This window comes from Ambystoma mexicanum, chromosome 6p, assembly GCF_040938575.1.
Source record: "Ambystoma mexicanum isolate Mex_15411 chromosome 6p, UKY_AmexF1_1, whole genome shotgun sequence".
In the NCBI taxonomy this organism is placed as follows: Eukaryota; Metazoa; Chordata; class Amphibia; order Caudata; family Ambystomatidae; genus Ambystoma; species Ambystoma mexicanum.
In genome coordinates this window covers 44,307,428-44,321,757 of record NC_090935.1, presented here as the reverse complement: position 1 = coordinate 44,321,757, position 14,330 = coordinate 44,307,428, and the positions used below count along the sequence as shown (strand labels likewise).

General features: G+C 47.1%; 1 protein-coding gene across 2 annotated transcripts in view; it reads right to left on the bottom strand.

Moving 5' to 3' along the window:
- LOC138511187 (B-cell differentiation antigen CD72-like) overlaps nucleotides 1–14,330 on the bottom strand; it is a 154,066-nt gene that overhangs the window by 119,914 nt on the left and 19,822 nt on the right. The window contains exons 2-3 of one of the 2 annotated variants that reach the window (XM_069626698.1): nucleotides 6,339–6,422; nucleotides 204–308 (exon numbers count right to left, since the gene is read on the bottom strand). In XM_069626698.1, the coding sequence (XP_069482799.1) occupies nucleotides 204–308; nucleotides 6,339–6,422 (189 nt within the window). The remainder of the gene's footprint in view (nucleotides 1–203; nucleotides 309–6,338; nucleotides 6,423–14,330) is intronic. The other variant, XM_069626699.1, reaches the window with a different exon arrangement.

The window sequence follows — 14,330 nt, the reverse complement described above, 5'->3', positions numbered from 1 at the left end:
CAAAGGGATTGGCCAGATACTTTTGCTGCTTGGTCCATGACTTTGGGATAATCCTTCTCCATACACCAACATCCTGTAGGATGGCTCGGTAAACATATCTAGTTGGATCCTTTAGGATGAAGGACACGTCGATTTATTTCACAAGGTGAATAATAAGGTTATGGATCCACTCACTTGCTGACTCCTGATTGAGTCTGATTTACCTTTCTTCCGGGTCCCTGCGGAATCCGTTCCAGCATTTCCTGCCGATGTCTGCGTGGCCTTAATCCTGTCTCCACGCGTGATGCCTCCGCCCACCTCTGAGAAGCCTGAAATCACAAGTCAAGTCATGTAGCGTTTATTCATTATGTTTCATGCAGTCAGTGGTCAATTCTAATCTCAGAGAGCCTTCCTGAAATGTGAACATTAATTTCTATTAGCGCACAGGAAGTCACCTGATCTAGCCTCCCAGCTTATCAGGGAGCTCGGAATGCAGATCCCACCTTATGGAAGGGGATCACGTCCCATTGCCTCTGATGTGCGAGACCCCACCACCTTAATACCCAGGCTCCTACCTCCATTGCCCCGGCCCCCAACACATTTCCAATGACCCACACCACACAATCCTTATCTATCATCTCTCCCGCTGAGCCATGAAGGAACTTCAGAGCCCTGTGGAAAATATTATCCAATATGGTTATTGTTTGTTTAAGACTGGGCAAGATTAGAACCGAGCCTGCAAATGGCTGTGATTATATTTATAGCGCGCTTAATACCCAGAGGTTTCTAAGTGCAGACCCGGGGATGGAACCTGTGTTGCTCCGTGTCCTCTTGCTTACAAGGCGAGCACGCTGCCCCTGAGCTATCCTCCCGAGACTTTGGCACTGGACTGCAGATGATAAATTATTCACCAGGAATGAAATCCCACTCAGGGGCCTTGAACGTCAAGTTCTAGCAAATATATTTATTAGAATAGTGAAGTATATATTATTGCTACTTTGTACACCCAGAAACATTTTCTAATTAGTTTTAATGGAAATGCTTTCATGTAAGACTATATAGTTTCATTGCATAATTCCTGTACCCAGGGGCAATGTAGTGCCTTCTTTCTACCTCCAGGTGACACAGTCATTTTACCAGAGACGGACAAAGGATTAATTTCCTGTTTGGCCTTTGCACTTTTGTAACGGTTTTATAACACGGCAGACTCCAGCCAGGGACTTCTTCCACTGACAATGAAGGTGACGCACAGTAAAAATGCTTTTTATTTTTATTTGAACCCTGGGTTCTTGGTTTGAGAAGCCCCTCAACCCGTCAAAAAGATGACCTTAACAAATACCCTGTGTCGCAATGGACTATGAACCAGGCCGGTGTGCAACAATATAATATTTATACATTTTTATGGTGCAATGAAAAATCAGAGCAAAGTCAAATAATAGGGCAGCAGCCACCACTGCAGCGGCCACCACTGCAGCAGCCACCACTGCAGCGGCCACCACTGCAGCAGCCACCACTGCAGCGGCCAGCACTGCAGCGGCCACCACTGCAGCGGCCACCACTGCAGCAGCCACCACTGCAGCAGCCACCACTGCAGCAGCCACCACTGCAGCGGCCACCACTGCAGCAGCCACCACTGTTGTGGCAATATAATTGCAACAATCCTACAATACAGTTACTTCAAACTCCTAACATGATCTACATAAACCTTTAATTGAAAACAGAAGCAAAATCTCTTTTCTTAAATATAACAGATAGCACACAGGTTATGCACTCCCCCTGCAGCACTTCCCCAAACACCTGCTAACGAAATTCTTTGTGTATGGAAAGTAGTGGCAAGGTGTCAGTATGAATAGGGAAAAATCGAACATTGAGTCTAGCCCACGACTCCAAGATGGGAGGCCAGAAACGAAAAAGAAAAACTTATTTAGGAGCAAAATGGCATACTCAGATTTTACTTGTTACTTGGATATCAGTTTAAAGTTGCAGGGGGGTAGCTACGACAGAAATGTGTGTGGCAGCACTTAAGTGATAAGGAAGCTTACATACTACTGGACAGGGCACCAATGCAAGCTGAACACAGGTAAGAACATTGAATTTGGGAAGAAAACAATGCTAAAGAAAACACACGTGGCAAAATGACAATTCTTTTCTACACAGAGCTTATGATGACAGGCAGCCACAGAGAAGGGCTGAACTGTCAAAATCAGAAATTGTTTTTTAGGGTGAGAAACACAGGTAGGATTCTGAGGGAAAGGGATTACTCTTAATAGGATGATGGTTTGGGTTTTTCTATGGGGAGATTGCAAGTCAGAATTTATAGAACAGCACAACGCACATGCAAATCCGTTTTTGTAGTACTAGACTATTTCTGTTGTGAGTAGGTTTTAATGACTATAGTTAGTAAAAACACTTGACAAAATAGTTGATTTCGAATGGCAACAATAATGAACATACATTTTCAATAGGGAAATGAATTGATTTATTTCAAATGATACTAGGGACTTCCACAGATAACGGAAAGGTTTATGAAAAGAAATATGCTAAAATACATAGGATAACACAGATTCTTCTATGGAAAAGGTGAACAGCTGGTACTGGCGATTTAGGATTTGATTGGGATTTTAATGGGATTTGAATAGGATGCAAAGGTCAAAAGAGCAGTATATGCAGTTTTTGGCGACTGGGTGATGTGATTCTTACAAGGTAAGGTTCAGTCTGGGGGTTTGGACAGCAAGAAAGGTCTCTGGACAGCGGGACCAAGGGATCTGGGCTGGGCTCCCCTAGTCACTGTGGACAGCTGGATGGGTCAGCTAGGTGAGGTCTGGTCACTGCAGACAGCTGGATGGGTCAGCTGGGCAAGGTCTGTTCACTGGGCTCTCCTAGATGGGATCAGCTGCCTTTCCTCCTTTCTCCCTGTATTATTAGGTATGCCTGGATCTGTATTGGTGGTTCTGCCTGGATGGAGGGATGGTTCTGCTTTCCTGGATCTTGAATGGATTTCAGTGGTGTGTCAGTAGCTTGTCCTCTGTGTCTCTCTGTCTCCTGCTTATAAAGCCAGAGTGACTTCATAGAATTTTACAATCTGGGCGAAGTACTCTGGGATTACCCCTCTGCTGGAATAGGGTAGTCTCCCAGTGTTCCCTCCTTCCCCCAGACTGATTAGTTCTGGAGAATTGAGATCATTTTATGCGTGGGCATTTATGATTTCCTTTGTCTCACAGAGCCTCTTTCTTGACAAAAATGAATTATGAAGCAAAACATCAGATTTACACTAATCACGATCATGAAAAGCAGATGTGCAGATTCCATATGTCACAAGGAATTGGGCAGTCCGATCGCCAACTCTGTGTGATGTTGCATCGTCCTTTGGCACATTTTCTTCATTTTCAAGAAAAGCATAACATTTACAATTCTGAAAATAGCTACACACATGCCCACTAGTATTTGGCATATTTTCATCAATTTTCATGTCTGTGCCATTTATGATTCAACCTGAAATGCATTTTTCCTGCCATTCCCGCTCACCAAGTGCCAGAAATATGCTTTGGTCTCTTTCTATTTGTCTAAAAATCCCATGAAATACTGGCATAATATCGAATTATTGCTTATTCAGGGTGCTGGGAAAAATGTCTTAATGTACAATAATTCTTCCAAGTCAATGGGCTGGATTTGTCACTGTGTGGCCAGTCCTGAAAGCCCCCACAGCCAAATTGTCTCCTCCTGGCTCAGCCTGCATAAAGGACTTTTATGATCGCCCTTTGAAGCTATGCAGTTTGTCCTGGGAAGGGGTGCTGTAGGAAATCGCACCTCTCGGTGAAATGCTAGTTCCACTGGGCCATTTGTCCCTTTTTGCAGGGATGCCAGGCAGTCTGACGAGGCAGTGAACGTTCACACTCAAGGGCCTTTCATGTACCCATGGGGGCTGGTTCACTTGTGGATGTAATTATTGTCCCAAGGGAGGCAGGGCATCCTTGAAGTAAATGCCTGGGCCAAAACCTGTTCTGCTGGTTTCAGAGTTTTTTTTTTCCCTTTCAACAGAAATCTTTTTGAGGAATAAATATCATGCACATTTTATAGCAAAAATCCCCATCCCCACATATTCAATCCCATTTATGTGCGAGCACAGACTGTAATTGTATTTCACTTTCAAACTACATTCTCCTGATTTGTAAAAGCACTGCTTTATACGTGGGTTCATTTTTCTTTTTATGCCAAGTTCACAAATGCAGTTTCTGCCGCGCACAATTTCTTTTTGATGAACCTTGTGGAGGGCTTTTACATTAGACTGTAGGTTCATGGACACGAAGAGATACTGCAAAGAGTTTCTTTGTAATTGACACGAGACAAGAGAGAGAGCTGCGCTATTGCTTTCCTTTGCAGTAATTTAAGTGCGCTGGTTCATTTGCAAAGGAAACCAAAGCCGTATTGACTGAAAAGAGAATTCTTTGCTCTGCATGTACCTTATCAGTGAAAACAATGCCGTGCTGGAAATGTATTGCCTCACTTCATGGCAATCACATGAAATACCCATGCAGGGCTGGGTTTAATGGAGCAAAACTTTGTGATGTTTAAAATGAAAGGAGGAACAAAGTACAATGCCGTCTTGAATGCAGGTCATTTCTGGTGCTTGATTTGAAGTCAAATCAAATGCAGCCTTTCTCTGGGGTGGCAGTGTTCAAAGCTCGCCACGTATGTGCCAAGGAGAGCACAACACAGCTATTTTTGGGTGAAATGTTAAAATGCGGTTTTGTGGTGAAGGAAATTTCTGTTTAGGCTGGTAAATGTACCCACACTTTTTTCTTCTACTGCTGACTTGTGATGTGGGCTAAAAATAGCCAAAGGGTTTCATTAGTTTCCAGCAAGGGCCAATCGTTATTTTCTCTCTCCTAATCACTAAATACACCAAGCATTGTACTTTTACTACTTTTATGAGCAAAGAAGGTTATACCTAATGCATTGCTATGATATGGTATTTATAACGGGCCTATACACAAGTGTTCTCAGGGCGCAAAATCAGCAAAGGCAATTTACATCTGTAAAGGGTGCTTAGGAACATGATATGTATGTATTGCAATGTTTCCCAAAAATATCTGCTTTTGTTTCGGAAAAACCAGTAACAATGTTTTTTTTTCCATGTCTTAAAATGTCTGCCTATTTCACAGTAGTTGCTGGTGTTTCCACTTGTCAGGTTGCAACACAAAATAACAAAAAAAGGACTACATTTTCCAGCTGCAAAAAATGTACCTAAGCAAGGGGGCAGAAATTGAAAAGAGTGTGGAAAAACGGAATTATTGCAGAAGCCAAGCATAACAGACAAGAATGAAGTAAGAACTGGAGACATTTCCCAAATAATCTCAGGGAATGAATTGCGGCTAGTGGGGGCGGCCGCAGTACACACGCTCAGGATTCGTTGGTTACAGGTCATCTTTCTGGAAGTTCCTGTATAGGGAAGCTGTAGCTGTGTACAGACTCAGGCAGAGATGACTGCCCTCGCTCTGCCTGTTCACATGGGAGGTGCCCTCAGGGATTGCCATGAATCCCCCGCAGAAATCATAATACTCAGGGGGGTGCTGGTGCAATGTCAAGCAGGAGGATATATCTGTGTCTCCTCATCATTCCACCCCCCCCCCCACCAATTGGCTGATGTCTTTTCTGCATTACCTCCACGTCCCTCTTCCTCGTCCCAGTACTTACCTCTGAGGCCCCGCCTCCATTCCAGTAACCCTTTAACCCTTCTTCACTTTCTTTTCTTCTGCGGTATATTACCTCCTACTTACCCATAAGCCCCAGTTAACAATATGAAAGTCGGAGCATGGGGCCCTCCTGGCAGGGAGGGAGAAGAGGGTCTGCAGTACTGTGACGAGGAAGAGTATGAGTAATGAAGATTACCAGTAAGTTATCTGAGCATTCCACCACAGCACTGTGGTGAAGCTCCTGAAAACAAGGTGGCTCCACTTACAGTTATCCCTCCTGAACTGCTTCGATTGCACGCAATATATTTCACAAACACATCAACACAAATACAAGTGTAAGATTATGAATGTCTCAATCTGCACTCATATTTCCCACAATTACACGGGGAATGAGTGCATGGCTCCATTAGTTGGGAGCTGGCACTCATTCCGGCAATGAGTCCATTTGGGGAATGAGTGCAGATACCCACAATTCTCTATCTGCAATAGTACTCATCTACACAAGCACATTTGGCACTTGACTCTTGACTGCCCACTCCGGATTGGCCTAGTGATACGTGTAACATCTGCGCAGTAAATGTGGCTTTCTGATCAATTGCCTATTCCAGGAAATGGATGCACGTGCCTCGCTCTACGCGTGCACGCTGATAAAAAGTGAAAACTCACCATCGCCCCCAGATCTTGACGAGTCCACGACAGCGCTCTCTCGTTGGAACTTGATGTTGGCATACGTGATCTCCCCGTCCAAGTCTGAAAAATGGAAAAAGAAGAGTCACCACAAGCGTTTCACATACATATAGCTGTCTTTCACTGCAAGCACATGCTTCCAGGGCTTTAAGTGGGCCAGGGCTAGGCTGGTCGGAGGCCCCACTAGGCTTCTTTCTGAGCAGTTTTCATCTCAATAGCAGAGGTGGACGCACTGTTATCATTACTTTTGCTGAACCCGCCTCTCCTTTTCTTTATTAATCCTAGGAACCCAACCCCAGCAGGCAGCACCTTCCCAGGGCAACAGCAACCATTTATGTTGGGTGGAGAGGGGCTAAGAGAGAGATGCTTGTAGCCACGATGTGAAAGTCCTGCCTGCAAAGTATCAGCAGAGCATTTTAAAGGAGGGGGATTAGTGGTAGACGACTGCAGCCGTAGCTGTGAGTAGGTCATTGGGTGTCACTATTGTTAATGGTATACCCATTAAAAAGTGCAAACATTATGTGATTAGAAATGGGAGGGGTACATTACACGCTGAATGCTGTGTAAAATAATGACTACAAGCAGGTGACCTTATTGAGCATGTTTGTTCATAGGGGACTTCTAGTCTCCATAGAACAGCTGTAAAAGTAAGCGAAGATGTGCTGTGGCTCCCATTGACATATAGCTATAGAAACTAGAGCTTGGACGGTATGGAGTATCGTACCTAAATGGCAAACTGAGCTCACATATATGTCATCCTGGACACACCATTTGATCTCATTGTGTCTTGGCGACCACACATGGGAGTGCCTGGCAGGGATTCGGTTCACAGTGTGCACTATACACAAAGGTCTTACAAGACAAGAGTTATTGACAAAGCTGACAATTACGGGGTGTGGAAGGTGACAACACCTACCGCATACTAAAGACATATGTGTTGCTTGGCTCTGAGCCTGGTCTTGGCTACAGGCGCCGTTGCTGAGAAAGGTGTCAGTAAGTAACCTTGGTGGCTTTAATGTCTGAAGAGGGGGATGGGCTGTAGTGGGGCTTCCAATCCCCGGGAAAACCCGCGCACAGCAGAACACGCAGCAATAAACCCCTTTGCAGCGGCGGCAGCTGCATCTGGGAGGTTATTCTCCAGAAAGCCCCCCTAGAGGCGCGCAGTCCTGAAAGGGAATCCTCGTGTCAACGCTGTCTACCTTGCCGTGCCTGCATATGGTGTCTAAGAGCTTCGGTGATATGTTTCCAAGCGAGTCTGTGTGTGTGCATTGCAATGATGTCATAACGTGGCTGGCAGAGGTTGCAATGATGCCATAACGTGGCTGGCAGAGATTGCAATGATGCCATAACGTGGCTGGCAGATTGCAATGATGTCATAACGTGGCAGAGATTGCAATGATGTCATAACGTGGCTGGCAGAGTTATCTGAGGGCGGGATTCCCAGTATAGTGCTGTGTCCCCGTGCTTCTCCAGGGAGGCTATGAAGTCTAGGAAATGCCCGCCGGCACCCCTACACCCCCAAAGGCCTGACATCTTTTTCTTTTGTTTTTATGTGTTGGCAGTCTTGTGAGCCACATCTAAATATATAGTGGGTTTAAAGATGCCCAACTATAAACCTTCTAGGCACTTCTCGATTTAAACCTGGTCTCCTTTGGTTAAAACGCATGCCCTTACAATGCCTCAGAAGTAGATGGATGGCATTGTAACCCCCAGAGGTTTCTGAGCGCGGACCCGGGGATTGAACCTGTGTTGCTCCGCGTCGTCTTGCTGCCCAGGCGAGCGGGTTACCCCTGAGCTATCCTCCCGACATTGAAAGCGTAACAGGCCTGTTATTTTAGGCGGAAGAGACTGAGGAGCAAGGGTCTGCAGAGGCAACCATTGGCTGCCACAAAGTCACGACCCGCCTATAGTTGATAAAGACGTGGCGAGCATTTCCGCCTTCTTCCCGCGGATGACGTATGTCCAAGCCCTTCAGGAAGAGGAGAGGGAGGCAGGCGGCCAACACGGTAGTGGAGGAAACCATGAATGGAGTCACGGACTGTGATGTCTCGGCCAAGTCCTATCCCGAGTGGAGCAGGAGGCACACATGCACCCCTATCTGACGCATGTGTGAGTCTGGAACAGGAGACACAGTCCTTTGAACGTCTGAGGGACAGGCTGAGTGACCGGCTGAGTGTCACTCCTGGACTCTTTCAGACCTTAATGAACCCGGTGGAAGGGGTTCCTGAGACCTTTACACCAGACATGTGTCACTCCCTGAGGCACCAATGCCATTAGGATCCATGCGTGCCACAATAGTCCCAGGGCAATCATGTGTCATTTAACAGCTGGTTAGGAAGGGGTCAGAGTTCACATGCAGCACTTAATACAGTGCTGCAGCGCCTGCAGGCGTGTGTACGTCTATATGACAACAGTGCTGCAGGCGTGTGTACGTCTATATGATACAGTGCTGCAGGCATGTGTACGTCTATATGACACAGTGCTGCAGATGTGTGTACGTCTATATGACACAGTGCTGCAGGCGTGTGTACGTCTATATGACAACAGTGCTGCAGGCGTGTGTACGTCTATATGATCCAGTGCTGCAGGCGTGTGTACGTCTATATGACACAGTGCTGCAGCCGTGTGTACGTCTATATGATACAGTGCTGCAGGCGTGTGTGCGTCTATATGACAACAGTGCTGCAGGCGTGTGTACGTCTATATGATACAGTGCTGCAGGCGTATGTACGTCTATATGACACAGTGCTGCAGGCGTGTGTACGTCTATATGATCCAGTGCTGCAGGCGTGTGTACGTCTATATGACACAGTGCTGCAGATGTGTGTACGTCTATATGACACAGTGCTGCAGGCGCGTGTACGTCTATATGACACAGTGCTGCAGGCGCGTGTACGTCTATATGATACAGTGCAGCAGGCGCGTGTACGTCTATATGATACAGTGCTGTAGGCGCGTGTACGTCTATATGACACAGTGCTGCAGATGTGTGTATGTCTATATGACACAGTGCTGCAGGCGCTTGTACGTCTATATGACACAGTGCTGCAGGCATGTGTACGTCTATATGACACAGTGCTGCAGGCGCTTGTACGTCTATATGACACAGTGCTGCAGGCGTGTGTACGTCTATATGATCCAGTGCTGCAGGCGTGTGTACGTCTATATGATACAGTGCTGCAAGCGTGTGTACGTCTCTATGATCCAGTGCTGCAGGCGTGTGTACGTCTATATGACACAGTGCTGCAGGCGTGTGTACGTCTATATGACACAGTGCTGCAGGCGTGTGTACGTCTATATGATCCAGTGCTGCAGGCGTGTGTACGTCTATATGATCCAGTGCTGCAGGCACTTGTACGTCTATATGACACAGTGCTGCAGGCGGGTGTACGTCTATATGACACAGTGCTGCAGATGTGTGTACGTCTATATGACACAGTGCTGCAGGCGCGTGTACGTCTATATGACACAGTGCTGCAGGCGCGTGTACGTCTATATGATACAGTGCAGCAGGCGCGTGTACGTCTATATGACACAGTGCTGTAGGCGTGTGTACGTCTATATGGCACAGTGCTGCAGATGTGTGTATGTCTATATGACACAGTGCTGCAGGCGCTTGTACGTCTATATGACACAGTGCTGCAGGCATGTGTACGTCTATATGACACAGTGCTGCAGGCGCTTGTACGTCTATATGACACAGTACTGCAGGCGTGTGTACGTCTATATGATCCAGTGCTGCAGGCGTGTGTACGTCTATATGATCCAGTGCTGCAGGCGTGTGTACGTCTATATGACACAGTGCTGCAGGCGTGTGTACGTCTATATGACACAGTGCTGCAGGCGTGTGTACGTCTATATGATCCAGTGCTGCAGGCGTGTTTACGTCTATATGGCACAGTGCTGCAGGCGTGCGTATGTCTATATGATCCAGTGCTGCAGGTGTGTGTACGTCTATATGATCCAGTGCTGCAGGCGTGTGTACATCAACATGACACAGTGCTGCAGGCGTGCGTACGTCTATATGACACAGTGCTGCAGGCGTGCGTATCTCTATATGATCCCGTGCTGCAGGTGTGTGTATGTCTATATGATACAGCGCTGCAGGCGTGTGTACGTCTATATGACACAGTGCTGCAGGCGTGTGTACGTCTATATGACACAGTTCTGCAGGCGTGTGTATGTCTATATGATCCAGTGCTGCAGGCGTGTTTACGTCTATATGGCACAGTGCAGCAGGCGTGCGTATGTCTATATGATCCAGTGCTGCAGGTGTGTGTACGTCTATATGATCCAGTGCTGCAGGCGTGTGTACATCAACATGACACAGTGCTGCAGGCGTGCGTACGTCTATATGACACAGTGCTGCAGGCGTGCATATCTCTATATGATCCCGTGCTGCAGGCGTGTGTATGTCTATATGATACAGCGCTGCAGGCATGTGTACGTCTATATGATGCAGTGCTGCAGGCATGTGTACGTCTGTATGATCCAGTGCTGCAGGCCTGTGTACGTCTATATGACACAGTGCTGCAGGCGTGTGTACGTCTATATGATCCAGTGCTGCAGGCATGTGTATGTCGATATGATCCAGTGCTGCATGCGTGTTTACGTCTATATGATCCAGTGCTGCAGGCGTGTTTACGTCTATATGGCACAGTGCTGCAGGCGTGCGTATGTCTATATGATCCAGTGCTGCAGGCGTGTGTACGTCTATATGACACAGTGCTGCAGATGTGTGTACGTCTATATGCCACAGTGCTGCAGGCGTGTGTACGTCTATATGACACAGTGCTGCAGGCGTGTGTACGTCTATATGATACAGTGCTGCAGGCGTGTGTACGTCTATATGATCCAGAGCTGCAGATGTGTGTACGTCTATATGACACAGTGTTGCAGATGTGTGTACGTCTATATGACACATTGCTGCAGGCGCTTGTACGTCTATATGACACAGTGCTGCAGGCGCATGTACGTCTATATGAAACAGAGCTGCAGGCGCGTGTACGTCTATATGACACAGTGCTGCAGGCACGTGTACGTCTATATGATACAGTGCAGCAGGCGCGTGTTCGTCTATATGATACAGTGCTGCAGGCTTGTGTACGTCTATATGACACTTTGCTGTAGGCGTGTGTACGTCTATATGACACAGTGCTGCAGATGTGTGTACGTCTATATGACACAGTGCTGCAGGCGCTTGTACGTCTATATGACACAGTGCTGCAGGTGTGTGTACGTCTATATGATCCAGTGCTGCAGGCGTGTGTACGTCTATATGATACAGTGCTGCAGGCATGTGTACGTTTAGATGATCCAGTGCTGCAGGCGTGTGTACGTCTATATGACACAGTGCTGCAGGCGTGTGTACGTCTATATGATCCAGTGCTGCAGGCATGTGTACGTCTATATGATCCAGTGCTGCAGGCGCTTGTACGTCTATATGACACAGTGCTGCAGGCGTGTGTATGTCTATATAAAACAGTGCTGCAGGCGTGTGTACGTCTATATGATCCAGTGCTGCAGGCGTGTGTATGTCTATATGATCCAGTGCTGCAGGTGTGTTTACGTCTATTTGGCACAGTGCTGCAGGCGTGCATATGTCTATATGATCCAGTGCTGCAGGCGTGTGTACGTCTATATGATCCAGTGCTGCAGGCGTGTGTACGTCTATATGACACAGTGCTGCAGGCGTGTGTACATCAACATGACACAGTGCTGCAGACATGCGTACGTCTATATGACACAGTGCTGCAGGCGTGCATATCTCTATATGATCCCGTGCTGCAGGCGTGTGTATGTCTATATGATACAGTGCTGCAGGCGTGTGTACGTCTATATGATGCAGTGCTGCAGGCATGTGTACGTCTATATGATCCAGTGCTGCAGGCCTGTGTACGTCTATATGATCCAGTGCTGCAGGCATGTGTACGTCGATATGATCCAGTGCTGCAGGCGCGTGTACGTCTATATGACACAGTGCTGCAGGCGTGCGCACATCTATATGATACAGTGCTGCAGGCATGTGTACGTCTATATGATCCAGTGCTGCAGGCGTGTGTATGTCTATATGATCCAGTGCTGCAGGTGCGTGTACGTCTATATGACACAGTGCTGCAGGCGTGCGTACGTCTATCTGATACAGTGTTGCAGGCGTGTGTACGTCTATATGATACAGTGCTGCAGGTGTCTGTATGTCTATATGATACAGTGCTGCAAGCGTGTGTACGTCTATATGATACAGTGCTGCAAGCGTGTGTACGTCTATATGACACAGTGCTGCAGGCCCGTGTACATCTATATGACACAGTGCTGCAGGCGTGTGTACGTCTATATAAACACTGGGGGTATACCTAGACTCTACCCTCTCCATGGACAGACATGTCAGTTACATCTCCTCCTCTGCTGCTCTTACAACCAAAATAATCAATGCAGTAAAGCCTCACCTGTCCACTACAAACCACCTCCACATCGCCAGAGCCACCATAGGCGCGAAACTGGACTACTGCAACGTCCTCCTACTAGGTACCTCTGCCAAAAACATTAATAGACTCCAGATTGCACAGAACAATGCTCGGAGAGCAGCCCTCAATATTCCAAAGAGGGAACACATCTCCCTAGCAAGACAAAATGCTCACTGGCTCCCAGTTAAAGAGCGCATCCAGTTCAAGACTCTCACCATTACACATAGATGCATACCCCAAACTGCCCCTAGCTACCTTAATGAATGATCCAACCAGTCCAGTCACTCAGACCCAAAAGGGTCCTATATGCCAACCAACTCGCAATCCCCAACTTCACTAGAGTCAAAGCTGGCAGCTCGAGTTTTGAAGTCCTAGCGCCAAAAGCTTGGAACTCCTTACTGCCCAAACTAAGAGCTGAAACATCCCTCATAGCTTTCAGAAAAGCTCTCAAAACCACCCTATTTAAGTGAATCCCATTTATAAATTCTATTGCATGCAACAATGTCTGTAAATTACAACTGTACCTTGCTCACGGTTCCCATGACACAGTGCTGCAGACGTGTGTACGTCTATATGACACAGTGCTGCAGGTGTGTGTATGTCTATATGATCCAGTGCTGCAGGCGTGCGTAGGTCTATATGACACAGTGCTACAGGCATGTGTACGTCTATATGATCAGTGCTGCATCCGTGTGTACGTCTATATGATACAGTGCTGCAGGCGTGTGTACGTCTATATGACACAATGCTGCAGGCGTGCGTACGTCTATATGATGCAGTGCTGCAGGCGTGCATACGTCTATATGACACAGTGCTGCAGGCGTGTGTATGTCTATATGATCCAGTGCTGCAGGCGTGCGTACGTCTATATGACACAGTGCTGCAGGTGTGTGTACGTCTATATGATCCAGTGCTGCAGGCGTGTGTATGTCTATATGATCCAGTGCTGCAGGCGTGTGTACGTCTATATGATCCAGTGCTGCAATCATGTGTACGTCTATATAATACAGTGCTGCAGGCGTGTGTACGTCTATATGACACAGTGCTGCAGGCGTGTGTACGTCTGTATGATCCAGTGCTGCAGGCATGTGTACGTCTATATGATGCAGTGCTGCAGGCGTGTGTATGTCTATATGATCCAGTGCTGCAGGCGTGTGTATCTCTATATGATACAGTGCTGCAGGCGTGTGTACGTCTGTATGATCCAGTGCTGCAGGCCTGTGTACGTCTATGTGATACAGTGCTGCAGGCATGTGTACGTCTATATGACACAGTGCTGCAGGCGTGTGTACGTCTGTATGATCCAGTGGCATAGGAGGTGAGAATGAATTCATGACTCCTGACAGAAATAAGGACTCGTCCTCAGAACGGAATGGAGCACCAAGTGAGTCCCAAACTGGTGGTGGCACAAGCCAAAAAGGGACCCAACACAATCAACAGTGAAACACCAGTAATACAGGTGGACCAGGGGGAGGTCATCATGAGTGATAATTCAACTAACAGTGAG